At 42.5% G+C, this 21,342-nt stretch overlaps 1 protein-coding gene across 3 annotated transcripts in view; it reads right to left on the bottom strand.

Annotated features, from left to right (window-relative positions):
- SNCB (synuclein beta) overlaps positions 1-21,342 on the bottom strand; it is a 124,119-nt gene that overhangs the window by 78,536 nt on the left and 24,241 nt on the right. For all 3 annotated transcript variants that reach the window (XM_089693647.1, XM_089693636.1, XM_089693657.1), the window contains one exon: positions 6,702-6,743. In XM_089693647.1, coding sequence (XP_089549773.1) covers positions 6,702-6,743 — 42 coding nt within the window. The remainder of the gene's footprint in view (positions 1-6,701; positions 6,744-21,342) is intronic.

Here is a 21,342-nt window from a genome sequence, read left to right as displayed (position 1 = left end):
TGAATGGTAGAGGGGGTTCTTATTTACTGCACGGCGTATAAGGATATAAGCACAGAATTCAATTTTTACTTTTTGTAGGCTTTTTCCCTCTGTTTTCACTTGGTGATCCGGCAAGTAACACACCACCTGTATTAAAGTGCCCCCACTCTGGATGAAGGAGAACAGGGGGCACAGCAGATAGCAGTTTTTTCAGTTAGAGGGAAGGAGTGTTAGATGGTCTAGCAGAATCAAATACACTAAACAAATTGAAGCCAAACTCCAGCTAATACTTTTTAAACAGTAACGGCAACAGTTTTTTCTTTTTGGGATAAAGGTTTTTCATACATAAATAAAAGCTGATCAATGTAAGCACCCCTCTCAGGTTTGTCTCAACCTTCTTATGGCTACATCTGCAGAACAGCTTGTTCTGTTGAAAAACAACAGACTTGCTGGCCAGATCGCCAGGTGAAAATAAAAGAAAGACAGCCTAAAAAAAAAATCACAACTAAGAACTGGTAAGCTGCAATATAATAAAATGTATGTTTAATGTATGTAATGTGTATAATGTTTTTATTTATAATAAATGTTTGTTTTTGGGTTTGTAGCACTATCTCTTTAGGAGTCGCTAAGTGTTTGGGTCCCCCTAAACTCTGCACAGCCAGGCAACATGCATTTTTCCACTCTGGAGTCAAAGAACAGTACTTGAACTTGGTTTTGTAGTTTTATTTAGGGGTTAAACTTGGATGGGGTCTAGGGGTATATGGGATGCCCAGGGAACTGTAAACGTGAGGAAAAACCCCTTAGCAACTATGGAAAAAATGTGAATAGTAACAGTCTATCTTTGAGGAGCACCAAGGGCTCTTTGGTGTACCTCCTCAGACCCCAGACGATTCCTCCTCTTCACTCAGCTGTCTGAGGGTATCCTTGGGCAAGGGGGGCCAAGGGGGCCCAAGAGCTGTAGATTTGGAACAGTCCCAGATGAAGACTAGTTGGGTATATCACCTGACCGCCCTCTCCCCTTATCTGGCCTAGGGGGTGCAGGAGTACTCACTCTGTCTTTCCTTGTTTGCTTGGTGAGTTGGTGGCTGCTTTTGGGCCTTATGCTGGGCTGGCTCCTTCCCTGCTTTACAGGTCATCCTCCCAAGGAGACAATGGAACAAAGGAAATCCTCCTTTCTAGAATCCTGCCTGCAGTTGGGCTCCCCTCCCTGGGGCCCCCTCACAGGCACCTCACTCCAACTTTCCTCTCAGTCCTCCTCCTTCCACTCAACAATGACTTTACTTCCAGGCTCTGTGATACTTAAGGGTTGCCCTGGTCACCATGCCAAGCCTCCGGCCGGGTGATTGGCCAAGGTCCCTCAAGCATGCAGATCTGAGCCTCTTCCTCGCCTCCGTCCCTCCTCCAGAAAGTTCTCAGATTTCTGGAGAGGTGAGAGGGCTCCAGAAGCTCTGACCTTCAGAACCTCCCTAGCCTGTGCTGAGATGAACTCCTGCCTCACTCATCCCCAGACTGTTACTAACTGCCTAACTAACATGGAGGGCATTACAGGCTTAATAATGCCTTAACCCATTGTTTCTTAACCTTTTTCAGTCAAGGCAGCTTTTTAAAGTAAGCACAATCCAAGGCATCTTGCTTTAAAATGTAAAAAACTAAACTGACAGTTTAGTCACATAGGATACCCAGCATTAAAGGTGATTTATTCTTCCAAAGCAAATACACCTTTGCACACTGCTACTGACCAGTATTCCAGCATTTCTCTTCTCTCTGTTTATCTACCTCACTCAGCTAATGAAAACCCAATGCTGACGGAGAGGGGAAGGGAAAAAAAAAGATGATGCACAGTTGTCCGATGTCCTCCTATTGTAACTGAAACTATAACCGCCTCCCTCCCACAATATAAGGAAATGACATCATATGATGTCCTCCCACTCTAACTGCACATGTGTGCTCTTGAGGCTGTGCAGTGTGGCGATCAGTGGTGCAGTGTGTCCCTGGGACACAGAGGATCACCGATGACAGTAAAGAGCCGATGACACGGGCTCTATCATGTGATCACAGCTGATCGCATGTAAACAAGGAAATGCCAGTTATCGGCCGTCCTCTCTTCACATTGACAGCGCGTGAGGAGAGCCGTTAAGTGGCATTCCTCAGAGTGGACATCTACACTGATCATCAGGGCATCAGCCCCATCAGTGCCTCCTGTCAGTGCCCAGCAATGTCCCCTCAGTGCCCATCAGTGCACATCAATGCCACATATCAGTGCCTACTGGTGCACATCAATGCCACATATCAGTGCCCATCAGAGCTGCCTTTCAGTGGCAACTATCATTGCCAGTCAGTGCCGCCTATCAATGCCAGCCAGTGACTCCTATCATTGCCGCCTATCAGTTCCAGTTGGTGCCGCCTATCAGTGCCAGTCAGTGTCGTCCATCAGTGCCATATATGAGTGCTGCTTTTCAGTGCCCATCAGTGATACCTGTCAATGCCCACCAGTGATGCCTGTCAATGCCCATCAGTGCCTCCTCATCAGTGCCACCTATCAGTGCCCATCAGTGCAGTTTGTCAGTGCCCATCACTGCAGCCTCATTAGTGCAATTCAGTGAAGGAGAAAAATTACTTATTTACAAACTGTTACAACAGAAACTAAAGACATTTTTTTCCCAAAAAATTTTCAGTCTTTTTTAGTTTGTTTTGCAAAAAATAAAAAAAACCCAGTGGTGATTAAATACCACCAAAAGAAAACTCTATATGTCTCAAAAAATGATAAAAATATTGTTTGGGTACAGTGTTGCATGACCACGCAACTGTCATTCAAAGTGCAACAGCGCTGAAAGCTGATAATTGGCCTGGCCAGGAAGGGGGTAAAAGTGTCTGGTAGGCAAGGGGTTAAATTACAGAATTGTACAGTACTGTACTGTATCTTGCCGGTAGTGTGTGATCCCTAAGTCATTTAACCTTTGCTATGCAGACAGCATGTTTGCCCTAGGGGAGTCTATAGGGATTTTATCTACAGCTAGCAGGTGGCTAGCTCCAAAGCCATGCACTTAGAACATTGTATACAAACTTTAAGGTCACTTGCACATGGGTTCATCTAGCTGCCGTGCATCCCTCCTGGCATTTTAGTACACCCTGCAGGGGTTTTAGCAGCGTTAAGTCTTTCTACTTTCAGCTTAACAACGTTTAAGGCAGGTTTCAGCTGGTCCAGGGAACGCTATTCTGAATCAAACTTGCATTTGGGGTCCTGCGCATTCAGAGACAAATGCCTGGAATGCAAAAGACCAGTGGTCCAAGTAGTAGTGTGGGTTTTGAACAGTTATTGATTTACAGGAAAATTAGTAGTAGTTTTGAGTTATCAATTATGTTATTGTATAAGTAATCTCATATATATATATATATATATATATATATATATATACACAGGTGTACCTTGGTTTACAAATTTAATGCGTGCACTGGGACGTTTCGTATTGCGAAAAATTCATAAACCGAAAGGAATGCTTGAAAACCAATTAATCCGTTCCGGAGGTCAGAAAAAAGTTACAAAAAAAGTTGCTGTCACTATAGGTCAGTGCTGGTTTTTAAATGTAATTACCGGCTTTTTTTCCCCTTCACTATAGCTCATAGAATCAGCTGTCACTTTCCCCGCAGCTAAAAGAAAGAAAGTTTCTTTTTAGTTTATTTCCCCAGTTCAAAGAAACAATGTTTCCTTTTACTTTGTGTGCCAAGATAAAAGAAACAATGTTTCCTTTTAGTTTGTTTCCCGAGATAAAAGAAACAAAGTATTCTTTAGCTCCGGGGAAAGTGACAACTAATTCTGCGAGCTATAGTGAAGAAAAAAAAAAGCCGTCAATTGCATTTAAAAATTAGCACCAACATACACTTCATATTGCGAAAAAAATTAGTAAACCGAGGCATTATTTTAAATGGATTTTCATTCGTAAACCGAAAATTTCGTTAACTAAGGTGTTTGTCAACCGAGGTTCACCTGTATATGATATGTCTAGTGTATACTGAAACATATGCCCTCATGTATACTGAGACATATGGTCTCATTATCCTGTGGGAAGTTGGGAACCTTTGACCTTTTCGTTCTGTGGTGTGACTCAAATCAGTTTTGACTAGTTTTTTAAACCACTATATAAATGCTTGTAATACAATGAGTTAGTTGGGGTTCTGATTCATATTGAATTATGGATCAAGGGCTGTTACTTCCAGGAGCTTCAAAAGAAGAAGTTGCTAAACCTCCCCTGGTCTGGAATGATGCTGTATTTATCTGTTTTTTTTATCATCTGTAATACCTCTTTAAACCAAGCTAAGTAAATTCTTTTATTATTATACTTTTGAGTTTTTCTGAAATTATTATACAATATCAGCACATCTTAAAGGTTAAACAAAGGAACGTTTATTTAGGTAATAAGGCTAACCCCTTATTATACAAGCATACGTCTCTGAATGCATACGGCATTATAGTCAGTACAGTGTTCAGCCCCATCCACCTAAAGCGTATTTCAGTATGCCACAGACTTTGGCAAGCTCAGGGCAGCAGAACCTGTCCCTCCCAGGCGTACTAAAGTGCCGCAAGCACAGCGCCTAGATGTCCCTGTGTGCAAGGGGCTAAGCAACACTGCTGTATTCAACTCTGTTGAGATGAGACCTGACTTTTAAATCATAACTTATTACTTTAGAATTCATAGAACAAAAACATGATTTCATTTGTTTTGCTTATCTTTTTCTGTTTTCAAATTGAAGTGATACTAAAAGATATTTTTTTTAAATAACAAACATGTCATACTTATCTGCTCTGTGCAATGATTTTGCACAGAGCAGCCCTAAGCCACCTTTTCTTGGGTCCCCTGCTGGCATTCTTGGCTCCTCCTCACATAGCAAGCTGCTTGTATGCTCACTCCTATGCCAAGCTCTGTGTTTCCACAGACACACAAAGCATTGCTCGGCCCTTCCCCCCACTCTTTCCTCATTGGCTGTGATTGTCAGCAGTGAGAGCCAATGGCTCATTGTTCTCATTTGTTCTTATTTCTATTTTTGTATTGCAGATTTGGTACTCATTTTATTTGGCCTAATTTGATATATTATGTTATGTAGGTCACATATGATTAATGTGTGACACGTATTGTTTACTTACAATTGTTTGGTACCATTTGTCTTACACATATGAGGATAGCATGACACTATTTTACAGCACTTTTATTACTGGGGGTGTTTGTGGAATCATTCTTGAGTGTTAGCTTGCAACCCAAGTGAGGGGTAGAGTTGAATGTGCAGATTGATTCTTGAGCAGATTTATGCATTTTTCTGTACTTGCAGGGACTTTTACCCCCTTCCTGTCCAGGCCAATTTTCAGTGCTTCTTTGAATGCTTCACACTTTGAATGACAATTGCGCGGTCATGCAACCCTGTACCCATATGAATTTTTTTGCATTTTTTTGAGACAGATAAAACTTTATTTTGGTGGTATGCATTCACCACTGGGATTTAAATTTTTTTGCTATATAAATGAAAAAGTCCAAAAAGTTTGACAAAGGTTTTTGTTTTTGCAAATAAATAATCTTTCTTCATAAATCTTGGCCAAGATTCATTCAGTTATCTTTTTTTTTTTTTTTTTTTTTTTAAATAACCCAAATTAGTTTATAACCAAAAATTATAATTTTTTTCAAAAAATGTTTTTAGATTTTTATTTTTTTTTAATATTATTTATTTATTTTTAAACATACTGTCACCCTAGCAGTACAGTGTCACCATAGTGACACTGTACTACTTGTGGGGGGTGATGAAGATTTTTTTTTTTTTTGTTTACACTGATTGCTTTTACTCCCATAAAGGCTGTAAAGGCAATAATTTCTCCTTCTCTCTGGCTGCATTCTTGCAGCCATTAAGAAATACTGTGAGAGCTGTGATTGGTCACAGCTTGTCACATGGTACAAGGCTGTTGTGAATAGCCTTGTACCATGTGACCTGTGTGATCATTCATGGATTTCACAAGTAGTAAGCAATGATGTCAGGAAGTGACATCTTGCTTACTACTATTCACGTGATCACTGACTGGCCAATCAGTGATCACATGATCAGGACCTCACACAGAGGTCCCATACATCGATCGGTGTTCACAGTGCCGTGCCCTCCCAGGGAGCGCACACAGGCAGAGAAGCGGGAGGACATTTATAAATGGTCACCCGCTCCTGCACTGCTCCCTTCTGGCCATTTATGTACATGGGCCTGATGGGAAGTGGTTAAATGGGAACTGTGCATGTATTGCAGAGATGTACTGTTTTATTTTTATTATATCCTGACATACACTTTAAAAACCATGGCCAGGTCATGGGGGCCACAATTGTTCCTGACTTCAAAAAATCAAAAGATACAAATAAGATGGGAGAACAGAATTCTAAAACAATAACATGAAGTATAGGAGCACGAAATATGTTACATATTCATTTCTGGGAATGGCAAACATTGGACGGCCTGCTGTTCACGTATTCATCTTCTGCTTTGAGTTTTAGATGTAAACATGCTGAAGATGAGCAGTGGCTACTTGTATTAATTGCATTATCTCAGCCTAGATGATCTCAGTGACCCATTAGCTTTTGATCCTGTTATGAATAGAGCTGGCTCCAGTTGCCTGACTGCCTGAGGTGCCGTGTCACACAGATTAGCGCTCTGTGCAGCGGCAGTGAGGACAAAGCATGGAAAAAGACGGTGATACTGACCTGAAGCCACTCCTTGTACCACTCCATCTCTAGTTTTGCTTCCTAAAAGAGAAGAAAAGGGAAATAAGTGTACAATAAGAGTACATTACAACAGACGTTGCATTTTTATTAAACACAAACAATACTGTACTATTATTTATCAGAGAAAAACCTGATGTGTGAAGATGGTACATACACAATAAGGGTTCAGGTTCCTTTGTGCAGCACCCTGTTCAATACAGGGGAAGAGGGCTCGCTGTGCATGGCTCATGGAGTGTTCCCATGTGCAAATAGATAAAGCCAAGGCAATGAGTTTTCAGAGGAGCGTAACACATAGTAAATGGTTGATTTGTATGAAATTTAGGCACATGCAGCTTGGTGACTAGGGAAGAGTGGGGTGAGTTCAACAAAACAAATGATTTCACCATTGGCATAATATTCCAAATTCCCAATTTTGCTCACAGAGCTTTATAGTTTGGTTTACTTTACTGAGGGTTTGTTCACATGTAGCACCCTCCTAAATAGCTAGGGGGAGTTAGAGCTGATTCTTTAGATAGGGACTACGTGTAATAGTTAGAGTGGGGTCAAATTGTGGTCAGAGATTTCCCCCTGCACTAGAACTTTGGAGAAAGTTCTAGAAACAGTAGGCGGAGGTAAGGAGTGACTGGTCTGCACTTTTGAGGGATCATGACCAATCCCCAACAGGAGGCTTGGCATGGGGTCAGGACAGCTCTTTAAAGTGACAGAGCCTGCTCAGCAGGGGGAGAGAGGAGGAGGAGAGTTTGGGTGGAGGACGGAGAAGTGAGGTTGATGAGCAGGAGCCTGGGAGTGAGCCCAGATGGGAAGGGGATCACTTACAGGCAGGGAAGCTTGGAAGGAAGAAAGCTTGGGACTTCATCGGCTCCCAGAGTGAGGACCACCTGTGCAGAAGGGAAGGAGCGACCCAGCTAGAAGACCTGGTTGCAGCCACTGACCCAGCAGCTGCATAGTAGAACAAGTGAGTCAGTAGACCTGCACCCTTTGGGCAAGTAAGGGGAAGGAGCACTTAAGTGGGAAAATTGATTTGCTACTATCTGGGACTGTCTCACCCTTAAAGTGGCAGATACTGGATCCCATGACCAGGGATTACCCAGAACAGCTGGATTAGGAGAATCTTGGGTCTGGGGTGGTACCACAGGAGATGCTGGCTAGCTCTCTGGAAGATCATTTTTACTGTAAAGATTTGTACATTGTTCAGGAAGATTGTCCTCTGTTGCCATTATCCTTGGGCATCCCATACACCCCTTACCCCATCCAAGTCCATATTCAACTAAATAAATCCACAAAACAAGCTCAAGGACTGGGTACTATCTCCTGGATGCAAGTCTGAATGGGAAACACGTGTTGCCTGGCTGTGCAGGACTATATCGGGATCCAAATCTCTAGCGACTCCTAAGGGGGTAGTGCTACAACACATAATACAGCTACCTATGTTTTTCTGCATTGGGTTAATTCAGGTCACTGCTACAGCACATAGAAAACAATTGTGCCTCATTCACACCACCATAATTTGCTGTGCAATATAAAAAAATGCAGACATGCACTGGATGCCACCCGAGGTCACTGTAGCACAAGGAACCATGCCACTGTGGGGAGACCTGAATGGAGTATACACTTTCTATACTTCCAATAAAGTTTAAGAGAACAAAAAAAAAGGTAAACAGTGCCTTACATCATAAAACACAAGGCACCACTTATCACCAGAGTGGACACCAGCCACACACTACAAAAAACATTTTGTTATGTATTGGAGCTTTTTTTGTGTACTTTCATTTTACATTTTGTATTTTACTTATTTTATTTTTTCCTGCTGTCTTTTTTTTCTTTTGCACATAAGTGGCTCAGTGTACAATACTTCTAAAAATTGCTGGCAGGTAGAAAAGAAGTATTTTATTGCAGAACAGACAAGAGGGGTTATTTACTAAAACTGCATGGTGCAAAAACTGGTGCAGGTCTGCAGAGAAACCAGTCAGCTTCCAGGTTTTATTGTGAAAGCTTATTTGAACAAGCTGACGTTAGAAGATGATTGGCTACCATGCACAGATGCACCAGATTTTGAGTGCACCCGTTTTAGTAAATCTCCCTCAGTCACTCCGATTTACTAAAGAAGTTAAGTATTCACTTTCAAATACATATTCACTTTACAGAGTGAATGTTCACTTAACTAGTTAAAGCAGAGCTTCACCCAAAAGGGGAAGTTCCGCTTTAAGGACTGGTCCCCACACCCCGTTAAGGATTGGCAACTTTCGGGAGCGGGTACCAAAAATGTACAGGTAACCGATCCCACTTCCGAAAGCAGAAGTTGTCCTTCCTCCTCAGGGGCGGCCTGACCATTTGGAAACTCCGGCACTGCCCGAGGGCCCGGGGTCAGTAGGGGGCCCATGAGATGCCCCTGGTACCTTTTTCATAGGCTTTTTTGAGTTTGGGCAAGGACACAGGGGCCCCATGATCCCCTATTGCCTGGGGGCCCCATAAGTTGTCAGTCCGCCCCTGTTCCCCCTCCCTCCCTCCCTGTAGTCTTCTGGGACATGTGACAGGTCCCAAAAGACTACGGGGCCATTCACAAAGAGCAGAGGGACACCGCTGGATCGAGGGACAGGTTAGTGTCCATTTTTTAAAAGTCAGCAGCTATAGGTTTTGTAGCTGCTGACTTTTATTTATTTATTTTCACTGGAACTCCGCTTTAATGAAAATTCACTTTGCAAAGAATAACCAACCGTGTGCAGGGAAAATAAAAATAATAATTATATTTTATATTAATAAATAGATATTTGAACTTAGCACAACTTCACCTCCATACCAGGGGCGGAGGGACAACTAATGGGGCCCCCGGGCAATAGGGGATCATGGGGCCCCTGTGTCCTTACCCAAACTCAAAAAAAGCCTATGAAAAAGGTACCAGGCAGGGGCGGACTGACAACTCATGGGGCCCCCAGGCAATAGGGGATCATGGGGCCCCTGTGTCCTTGCCCAAACTCAAAAAAGCCTATGAAAAAGGTACCAGGGGCATCTCATGGGGCCCCCTACTGACCCTGGGCCCTCGGGCAGTGCCCGAGTTTCCAAATGGTCAGTCCGCCCCTGCTCCATACACTAAGCTAAGTGGAAGGTTCTCTTTGCAAAGTGAATGTTCACTTATCTTAGTAAATAAGGTGAAGTTGTGCTAACTTCAATCATCCAATCACGTGCAAGCAAAAATCCTGTATTTTTAATTGGCCTGAACCAGTGGATGGCATTAACAGACCGAAGCACAAAGCTGTGGAACAAGAAAGGGGACTAGTATTTGAAGCCAAAGGAAAAATAAGATAAGAGTAGCAAGGACAGAAAACAGATGTCACTATTTAGTGAATATAGTGATGTATTTGCATTTACATACACTTTAACATCCCTGACAGGTCTTAAGATATGCCTACATATTCTTTGTCATCTCTTGATAGCTGTGACTTAGACACCTATGATGATTTGTCATCTCTTGATAGCTGATGTTCAGAAGATAACAATATTTGGAATACAAATCATTCCTACACACAACTTAAAGCCCATTTCCAGCTTTTCACTCATCATATCCCTTTCATTCAGTGGGATACAGTGCCAGATAAAGGGGACTATTGCAATGAAAGATGCATATTTTAGTTTAGAAAGTGCTTCACAGTTTAATAAAAAAAACTACTACTTTAGGCATGGTCAGAGGATTCAATGAGATAGAAAGATATGTCTATTTCCCCTTTTTTCCTATATGTATGTAGAGATATTAACAAAAGGCTGTTTCTTCTGGCCCTTTGTGAGTGTTGGGAGCATGCAGTGTTGGGATCCCACAGTTCCTGGCAGAGAATGAGGTGAATATGAAATAGAATAGATGTTATGCATTTAAGGGGATTATTAGAGATTGTTTAGGGAAGGGATCTCCAAACATTCAAAGCAAAGGGGGAGTTTACTTTCCTTCAGTCTTTAGGGGGTCGGACAGTGGCAAATGGGAGTAGAAAATGTCCTAGACTCAGTGGGAGTAAACAATGCCTCTAGCTTGCTGGTTAGTGAGAGTAAAAAAAATTACATAGTGCCTGTGGTCATTAGGAGGAGGATAATGCTCCATCATAGGTGTCAGTGGGAGGCATAGTGCCCCATTATTAGTGTCAGTAGGAGGAATAGTGCCCCATCATAGGTGTCAGTGTGAGGCATAGTGCCCCATTATTGGTGTCAGTAGGAGGAATAGTGCCCCATCATTGGTGTCAGTGGTAGGAATAGTGCCCCATCATTGGTGCCAGTGGGAGGAATAATGCTCCATCATTGGTATCAATGGGAGGAATAGTGCCTCCATCATTGATGGCAGTGAGAGGAATAGTATCTCATCATTGATGTCAGTGGGAGGAATAGTGCCTCCAGGGCCAGATAAAGGCAAGCTAAGAGCCGCATCTGGCCCACCTGCCACAGTTTGGAGACCACTGGTTAAGGGTAAACTTTTATTATGAATTATTACTGAATTATTTTTAGTTTTTTACATTTCTGAAATATCTATTTGTTTCTTAATATATACATTATTTGCTTTAGAAATAAACATTTACCACATGGCAAGGGAATGCCAGAGCACTATGGGAAAGCTAAAGTAGCAAAAAGTAGCTCCCTACTGCCTAGCAATAAATTCTTGGATGCAGCTTTGGATAAGAGGATGAGTCATTGCTCTGTCATCCTTTGTGTTCTTGATATATTGAATGAAAGGAGACTAGCATTTGTAGGTATTCTAGTGTATTTGATTATTTTTAATAATTAGGGAAGCTGCAGATTTTTTTTTATTTTACACTGAAACTATCTGGACTTATAGCATTGAGAATAAATGTTTCAGTATTAACATACACTTATGGTATGAGAATGATCAGGACCAGTCCAAACATTTGCTATATTTATTGTCATGTAAAAGCTCTTTTTTCTCTCTAGTTTAATTTGAGTATGGAAGAGATACAATTTCAGTAAGGTTTTTTTTTTCTGTCTGTGAAACCGTTGTGAAGATTTCATTGTTGTAACTGAGAAAGAAAGGCACGGACAGCAATAAACACGTGGTCAGAAGTTCTAACCCTTACTCGCTCTATTAGAAATCTAGTTTGGTTATTATTGGTGTTTCTGTTGGAGAGATTTCCTATCACTTACTGTCCTGAAGGAAGTGATAGAAAATTTCACTAGGGACACAGATGGCAAGAAATATCCAACATAGGCATTAACCCTTCCCTGCTCTACCTAAAAAGAAATGTTTGGTGCAGTTAGGCTTTGAAAGCCTAATGCAGAAGAGACTTCAATTCATGTGGCTCCTTCTTGGGGTTTTCAATGTATCACACTCCCATTTTGCTTACCATAAACACTTGTGTCTCAAAAATAAAAGATTTTTTGCTCGTCTTTATCAATCAGTTTGCCCGTTTATTTACAATTTACAAGGAGAACATATGATTTTATATTATTTTAGGCAGATAGTCACATAAGATCTGTTTTCCAAAAGGAAATGTTTAATTGTTTTAAGAGTTTTAAGTTCACAAATTAAATATACGGAAGTCCTGCACAGTATCTACTACAAGCCTTCATGTCTGAAATTGTCTGAAGAATAAACTGCTTCAAGGCCCAAAGAGAATCTTATTTTTCCATTGGGTAAGGAGAACTGATTTTCCTTCAGACATTTTGATGAATAAGGCTCAGTGTGAGTGTGAAACATGGTACCACCTAAAGTATTGTAAATCTATATTATGTTAGGCCCTCCATGCTTCAAACATAAAATAAGGCTGGTTTAGTGCTGTTGTGTGCTGCTGAAAAAATCCAATTAAAAGATTTAAATTGGCAGAGTAGACACATGAATGACACAATCAATGCTGAGCACCAGTGAATGTACTTTATCAAATGCAGAATCGTATAATATCTCTTTGGAAAATAGGTTAACTTTTTAAAGAGAACTCTTGTGTCCAAAAAAAGACAACAAGATACGGTGATTACGGCTGTGGTCCACCCTGACAAGACCGGCTTTATGCCAGGTAGAAGGACAGATATAAATATTAGACGTTTTCATACCCACATGGCCCTGCCTACACGGGACCAACCTGGAGTGCTGGCATCATTGGACGCCGAGAAAGCATTTGACTCAGTTGGGATTATTTCAGAGTGGGATTATCTCAGGGTGACTCTTGTTGGTTTTGAGTTTGGCCCCCATTTTATCTCCTGGTTGTGAATGCTCTAAGCCCACTTCGTGGTAGGGATAGGACTAATGGGACTTTCTCTGCCTCTCTTTCCCTGAGTGGGGGACACGCCAGGGTTGTCCCCTTTTGCCAGGACTTTTTTCTTTAGCTTTAGAGCCCCTTTCCATTCTTCTTAGAGCTGCTCCTGCAGTGTGAGATATTGTAGTTAGGAGAAGCTTTCTTTATATGCTGATGACTCCTTGTTGTATCTGGCAGACACGAGCTTTCTTCGTTCGATGTTGGCTATCATTGACTGTTTGGCTGGTTTTTGGGAATCCATATCAACTGGGACAAATCAGTACTTTTTCTGCTTCATCCTTCTGTTCCCCGCTTGGATAAGCAGATGCCATTCCATTGGGTTGATGACTTTACTTACCTGGGGATCCAGGAGGAGGGGATGATAACTGACTACCGAGAAAAGAATGTTTTTCGTTTGGTTACCCAGTTTGCATGAAAATGTGGCCTTTGGCAATCCTTTCATCTAATCTACAAAAAATTATTTTTCTGTCAAAATTCTTATATGTGTTTTGTAACACCCCAATTATCATTCCCAAAATGGTATTTCAGAAACTGGATGGTGCAGTGACATAATTTTTTTGGGCTAGGCGTACCCCTCTCCTGGCTAAGTTGACTCTCCAATTGCCTCTATCACGGGGAGGCCTGGTCTTGCCTAACTTCTGTTTATATTATTGGGTAGAGGTCTTGGCTATGGTAAGGTTGTGGTTCTCTCAGCCCAAACAGAATCCTGTGATGACCCTCAAGGTAGCCCTACTGGGCTCCTATGCAGCTCTCAGTAACCTTGTTTTTCAGGGCCCTAGAACCCATCCCAATGTCACTGGTCCTATGAGGGTCATTTCCGGGTTTGGAGTCAAGCCAGGGCCATGTATAGAGATTCTGTAAAGGTTCTCCTCATCTTCCTTTGTGAGGCAATCCCCAGCTCCCCCATCTCTATTCCCTTCCCAACCCACAGTTGTGGGCCCTTCATTGGATAACAACTTTGAAACATGTAATGGATGCTGGGAAAACGATACCTTTCCATACTCTTAAAACTACCTTTTCTTACCTAACAGGAGGTTTAGATGCTGACAATTACAGCATGCCCCCAAGGATGCAATTCCCTGAGCCTATCCAACTGGAGTCTGACCCAATTGAGCCTCTTGGCATCTAAAGTGTTGGGAAACTTGCTGTCATTTCTGTACCCCTGTCTATCTGTGGCCCATGACACTAAGTTGACTTGCACATTTAATTGCTGGCATACAGATGTCCCTGAGCTTACTGAGGAAGACTGAGAGGATTGTATATCTACTTATGTTATCGCCATGATTTCTGCTAAAGATAGGTTCACACAATTGAAATTTCTTCACAGGACTACTTATACTACCCAATGCTTGGCCAATATCTACCCCCCGGTGAACTCTTTGTGTACGAGATATGCCACTTCTAATGGCACACTCCTGCTCATGGTGTGGTCTTGTCCTACTATTCACCCTTTCTGGGAGTCGGTGATTGACACGATTTATGGTATATGTGATCTGATTATAAGGCTAGACCTGAGACTCTTATTGCAAAATCATATGGGGGATGTGAAAGTATGCTAAACGTTTTTCATAGAAATCCTGCTATGTTGGAAACAGCCCACAACTCCCACTGTGCTTATGTGGTGGAAGGCTGTGGAGTCAGTTCTACCCTTCTACAAAATTACATATGAAAGTAGGAACTGTCCTAAGAAAGGTGTGGTCTACCTAGATAGCCACTTAAGGTCAGGTGGTGGCAGAAGGCTTGTGAGCAACAATGTTTATTGCCCCATCTCTCTCCATATTTTCTTCTTCCCTATATCCCTCCCCTCCCCCCTCTCTCCTCTTCTTCCATTGCTCTGGATCCCTATTCTGGTCTTTTACCTTCCCATGCCTCCCTCTCCTTCAATCTCCTCCTCTCACCCCCTCTCCTCTTCTTTTGTCTGGTGGTATTTTGCAACAGCCTATTGTGGGTTTTGCCTACCTCTGTTTTACTATCTTGGTTTAAGTGGAACAACCATGTCCTGACATATAACCAGTTTGTCATGTCTCATTATCCTTCATGGTCCTTTGGACTACTGACTGCTATTGTTGAATCCTGTATGAAACTTTGCTATTGTATTATGTACCCCCATGCCAATTGTACTACCGTGAACTCTGTTTTTGTCCCCTTAATCTGGCACTGTATCCCACTGAATGGATGGGATATGATGAGTGAAAAGCCGGAAGAAGCCAAGCAAATGTACACATCACCTTGTAAATCATACAAGTATACTCAGCGCTCAAAATGATGATGGAGAGTCCATAGGTGTACAGGTCAGCAATGGGGATACTCCTGTGATGCACACAAAATGTCCAACAGCTCCTCACTCAAGGTTAGGGAAACTCTTGTAAACATGTAAAGTAGAAAGACAGCAGGCGCCCTGCTGTCTTTCTACTTTACAGGAAGAAGGCAAAGTATAAGTCACCAGTGTTGCCTGTGGCCCCCATATCTTTGTCATCTGTGGGGTAAAACATCTGGCCTTTGCTACATTCATGCACAGGAATGCCTAGGCACACTCACATACTGGAAAGTGCTCTTTTATTTTTATTATTATTGTAGCAGTACCCCCATAAGAGCCAGCAGTTAGATAGGTCCCTACGGTATTTTCTTGTAGTTTTGCCCTTGCAGCCAAGCACATGGACACAGTCACTCTTTGGCTCAGTAAACAGTCCAGGGGTGTTATTTTTGGTGTTTTTATTTTTAGGGGCAACTTGGATAGGGATTGGGGTAGAGTGGGATGCTCCAAAAAGAACTATGTACAAGACGAGGATAATAACCTTCTTCTGCAGCACTTTAAGCACATTCTTGTAGTAGCCTGTAATGGACTTGGCTTAGTTGAAACCATTAAAGTCACAAACTTCTTTCTTTCAGCAAGCTGAGCAGAGTCCCTTTAACACAGGACAAGTTGGACTAAGCTCTTCAGGATACCAGCAAATACCCCCTTTTCCTGGACATTCAGCTGAGTCTCTAGCACCAGAGAGGTAGCAGCTGTCCACAGTCTCTAGGATCTCTCACACAGCCTGTACCAGGGGCGGACTGACAACTCATGGGGCCCCCAGGCAATAGGGGATCATGGGGCCCCAGTGTCCTTGCCCAAACTCAAAAAAGCCTATGAAAAAGGTACCAGGGGCATCTCATGGGGCCCCCTACTGACCCCAGGCTCTCAGGCAGTGCCCGAGTTTCCAAATGGTCAGTCCAACCCTGGCCTGTACTTACAAATGTCCTCAGAAGCATGGGTGCCTCTTTCCAATGTCTTCCAGAAACCTCTACCAGTGATCCCAGACCAGATCCAACAAGAGACAGTCTCTAAGTCAGCTTCCAGGCCTCTCAGATAACCCAGCTGTGGCCTCATAAACAGCAAACACATGTCAGGACTGGCCTGAGGGAAGCAGGCCCTCCAAGCTAGACTCTGACTCTCCAGGACAAGACAAGGAGACCCTACATCTTAGGCTATTTATATTAATTTCCCAGCAGCTACCTGTGCAGTGCCCACAAAGATTGGCTTGGACTGTATATATATTCAGGCCGCCTATTTACATTACTCCACACCTATGTTCTAGAACCATCCAGGTGGCTCTGGAGACACGGAGTGAGAGCAATTAAATCAGCAGAGTAAACCCTAAACAATCACATGCAGCTGCACTGGCTACAGTGAGCTAGAACTAAATTTGCCTAACCCAGAATTGCAGCCACACTGAGTACAGTGAGACAAGCTAATTTTATCTAGTAATAAAAATGCAGCTCCACTTGAGCCAGGACTAAATCTATCTACTCCTACCACCTATCTAGGAAGGTGCTACAATATTATACAGGGTTATACAGTATATCACTAACAATTTACACAGCATGTTACAAAATGGAAAGGTAAAGTGATACAAAAGGTAATAATTGTGGGGATGAGCTGATGCAGAAAGTATAAGTACAATTTATTAGTTAGAGATGGGGTAGGCCTCTCTGAAGAGATGGGTTTTCAGGGATCACCTAAAGGTGTAAAGAGTAGGAAAAGGTTGGACAGATTAGGGTAAAGAGCTGCAGAGGATGGGAGAGGATCTTGAAAAGTCCTGGAGGTGAGCATGGGAGGAGGTGACCAAAAGAGAACAGAAGGTCTTGGGAGGAGCGAAAAGAATGTTTTTGTTGATCTTTTGAGACAAGCTTGATGATGTAGCTAGGGGCAAAGTTAGGGATAGCTTTGTAGGTCATTGTTATTTTAAATTCTATTCACTGAGTGAGTGAAAGCCAATGAAGGGATTGGCAGAGAGGGTTAGCAGACACCGAACAATTGGCAAGATGGATAGTTGCAGCATTCATAATGGGGATAGATGAAAGAAGAAGGAGTTGCAATAGTCAAGGTGATTAATAAACAGGGAGAGTATTAATAGCTTTGTGGTATTATTAATTAGGAAGGGACATATTTTGGAGATGTTATAGAGGCTGAGGCGTTACTAAAATGATAAAAACAAAAGCAAAATTGGGATCCATTGCCAAAACAATATACAAATTATATAGCCAACTCACCCAAAATTGAGGGTGGTGTCCTCAGGACCAATAGAATACATGACAAAATACTGAGTTGTGAGTAAACGACCCACAATAAGAAGTACCATATCATAAATGGCAACATTGTCACTTTGTTTTATTCTTGTGTAGAGTGAGGGGTATCATTTACAATTTTGACATTTTTCAGTAAATATTTTCAAGCCGCAGGTTTGTTCTCTTTGGGACTTCTTATTGTGGGTCCTTATTCACAAGTCAGTATTTTGCCACAGAGGCTGATGCAGCAAGATTAGCAGTGATAGGCTACAGGACTGAAAGGAGAGTTCAGAGTTTAGGATCACATCTAACACCGAGATGCTGAAAGGGACTGATAGTTGTGCCACTGATCTTGATGGAGAAGTCAGGGGAGAAGGCATAAGGGGGAGAATATATTATGAGCTCAGTTTTTTGATAGAGTTTAAGAAAGTGTTGTGGGATCCATACTGATATGTTCTTTAGTAAATTAGTGATGTTTGAAGAGACTGAAGGATAAAAAGATACAGGCGTACCTCGGTTTACAAATTTAATGTGTTCTGTGGGACTTTTCGTATTGCAAAATATTTGTAAACCAAAATGTGGTTTCTCATAGGAATGCATTGAAAACCAATTAATCCGTTCCGGAGGTCAGAAAAAAGTTTTAAAAAAGTATTTTATCTGTTCAAAACTCTTTATAAAGTGCACTTTAAAGGCATAAATACTGTACAGGGACATGATTAAAAACAAATTCATAAATGCATTGAAAACCAATTAATCCATTTGTATTGCGAACAAAATTCGTAAATGCATTGAAAACCAATTAATCCATTCCGGAGGTCAGAAAAAAGTAAAAAAAAGTATTATAAGTGAACTTTAAAGTCATAATACTGTACAGGGACATGATTAAAAAAAATTTTTGTAAATGCATTGAAAACTAATTAATCCGTTCGTATTGCAAAAAAAATTTGTAAACCGAGGCATTATTTTCAATGGAGTTTCATTTGTAAACCGAAAATTACGTTAACTGAGGCGTTCGTAAACCGAGGTACGCCTGTAGATGGAAATGATACTGAAAGCCATGGGAGGCTATCAGCTGACCCAGAGAGGCGGTGTAGATAGAAAATAGAGGAGATCCAAAGGACAGAACCTTAGGACACCCTGACAGAAAGAGGAGGAGTAGAGGAGGAGGTAGAGTCTTTCATGTAAAAAAAATTTTCCAGAAGGAAAAAATGGTTGATGTAACTGTTTAACCGCCTCCCACCCGCCATATAGTAAAATGATGGATGCAAGGTGGTTCTCTCGTTCTGGGAGGACTTCATATGACATCCTCCCATTCTAACCGCACATGTGCGGCTCTGCGATTGGCGGTGGGCTGTGTCCCTCAATCAATGGAAAGAGCCGAAGATGTCGGCTCGGTCATGTGATCAGCTGTGTCCAATCACAGCTGATCACATGTAAACAGGGAAATGCTGGTTATCGGCATTTCTCTCCTCACGAGCTGTCACGCTGACAGTCATGAGAAGAGGAGGGCCGGTAATTGGCATTCCTCGGAGGGAACATGTACACTGATCACCAGAGCACTGATGATCAGTGTGCCCTGATGATCTGTGTAGCCCCAGCAGCACCACCTGTCAGTGTCCATCAGTGCCAGCTCTCAGTGCTCATCCATGCCACCTGCCAGTGCCCATCAGTGCCACATTTCAGTGCCCATCAGTGCCATATCAGTGCCCATCTGAGCTGCCTTTCAGTGGCACCCATCAGTGCCAATCAGTGCCACCTATCAGTGCTGCCAATCAGTGCCGCCTAACAGTGCCAGTCAGTGCCACCTATCAGTGCCAGTCAGTGCCGCCTATCAGTGGCACCCAGTGCTGCCTATCAGTGCCGCCTATCAGTGCCATATATGAGTGCTGCCTTTCAGTGCCCATCAGTGATGCCTGTTAATGCCCATCAGTGCCACCTACCAGTGCCTCCCCATCAGTGCCCATCAGTGTCACCTATCAGTGTCCATCAGTGCAGCCTATCAGTGCCCATCAGTGCAGCCTCATTAGCGCACATCAGTGAAGGAGAAAAATCACTTATTTACAAAATTTTATAACAAAAACTAAAAAAAAAACATTTTTTTTTTCAAATTTTTCAGTGGTTTTTGGTTTGTTTAAGAAAAAATAAAAAAAACCAGAAGTGATTAAATACCACTAAAATAAAGCTCTATCTGTCACAAAAAAATGATAAAAATGTCATATGGGTACAGTGTTGCATGACCGCGCAATTGTTATTCAAAGTGCAACAGCGCTGAAAGCTGGAAATTGCCCTGGGCAGGAAGGGGGTATAAGTGCCCTGTAGGCTAGTGGTTAAAAAGTGTGAACTTGAGTTTGGCTTCAGTCTGTTAGTGCATCTAAATCTACTGGTTCATCTAGCACTCCTCTCCTCCCAGACTGACAATGCTGCTCTCCAAAGGTGTCTCTATTGCTTCTTCGTCCAGTGTAGGCCCTCTAATACAAGAGGTGTGTTACTGGCCAGATCACCAGGTGTAAACTGAGAGAAAAATGACTAAAAGAACAATGCTAATGCAGCCACATGTAATGCAAGCATATCATGACTCGATTACTGCAACTCCCTCTTCACTGGCCTGCCTCACCACAGGCTATCCCTGCTTCAGTCGATCCTGAACACGGCGGCCAGACTCATTCACCTCACCAACCGCTCCGTTTCCGCCACCCCCCTCTGCCAATCCCTCCACTGGCTTCCGATTGTCCAACGGATCAAATTCAAAATCCTAACACTGACGTGCAAAGCTGTCCATCATACTGCCCTAAACTACATCACCGACCTAATATCCAAGTACCACCCAACATGCACACTCCGCTCCTCTCAAGACCTCCTTCTCTCTAGTTCCCTGGTCTCCTCCTCCCATGCCCGCCTCCAGGATTTCTCCAGGACATCACCTATCCTCTGGAACTCCCTACCCCAATCCATCAGACTATCACCTACTCTCCTCTCATTTAGGCGCACGCTGAAAACCCACCTCTTCAGGGAAGCCTACCCCACCCCCTGCTAATTGCTGACCTCCTCCACTCTTCCTACCACTCCATCCCCCACAGCTATCTCCTCCTGTGCCACCATCCCCTCCCTCCTAGATTGTAAGCTTGAAAGAGCAGGGCCCTCAAACCCCTTGTGTGTCGCATTGTATTGTTTTCGTACTGTCACATGTTCTGTCTCCCTTTGTAATGTACAGCGCTGTGCCAACTGTTGGCGCTTTATAAATACTGTATAATAATAATAATAACATCTAATGTAAGCTGCAATACATAGTATTATGTTTTCACTTTTAGGTTTAATACCCCTTTAAGGCTACATTCATGATGAGTATTAAAATATTCACATTTATGCTGGTTCTTTCTGCCAGTCTGATGCGTAGTTATGCGCATTCTTGCATGCTTGTGTGCATATGGCGTTTATAGGCGTATGCAGATAATTTCATTCTAGTGGCTAGAACATTCATTTGTTCTAGCCTTTAGAAATGAAATTACACGCATATGTTTATGTGCATATATATGAATTTTTGAGTGCAGGTTTAAGTTATTTTTTAGGCCCCAGACACTGCGCTAAAATATGAATTTAAATGACGAAATGCGCATGGACAAATTGGCTAATATAGAACTGCCATTCAGAGGTCAAAAACATAAAAAATGCTTCTAAAATGGACATTTTGTGTGACTGTGTTTCTGAGGCCTTAAGTGATATTGAAGCAGAACTAAAGACAGGAACCTATGCTCCAACAGTCTGTTGCCTGGAGGTCCCTCTCTGACATCTTCTCCCCAGCCTCTTCTGGGTGCCTTGCTTCAGCTGTCCTGAGA

The sequence above is a fragment of the Staurois parvus genome, unplaced genomic scaffold, assembly GCF_062004578.1.
Source record: "Staurois parvus isolate SC_StPar_1 unplaced genomic scaffold, SC_StPar_1.0 ptg000025l, whole genome shotgun sequence".
Taxonomy (NCBI): Eukaryota; Metazoa; Chordata; class Amphibia; order Anura; family Ranidae; genus Staurois; species Staurois parvus.
The sequence above is the reverse complement of the archived record's forward strand: the minus strand, read 5'-3'. Positions and strand labels throughout refer to the sequence as shown.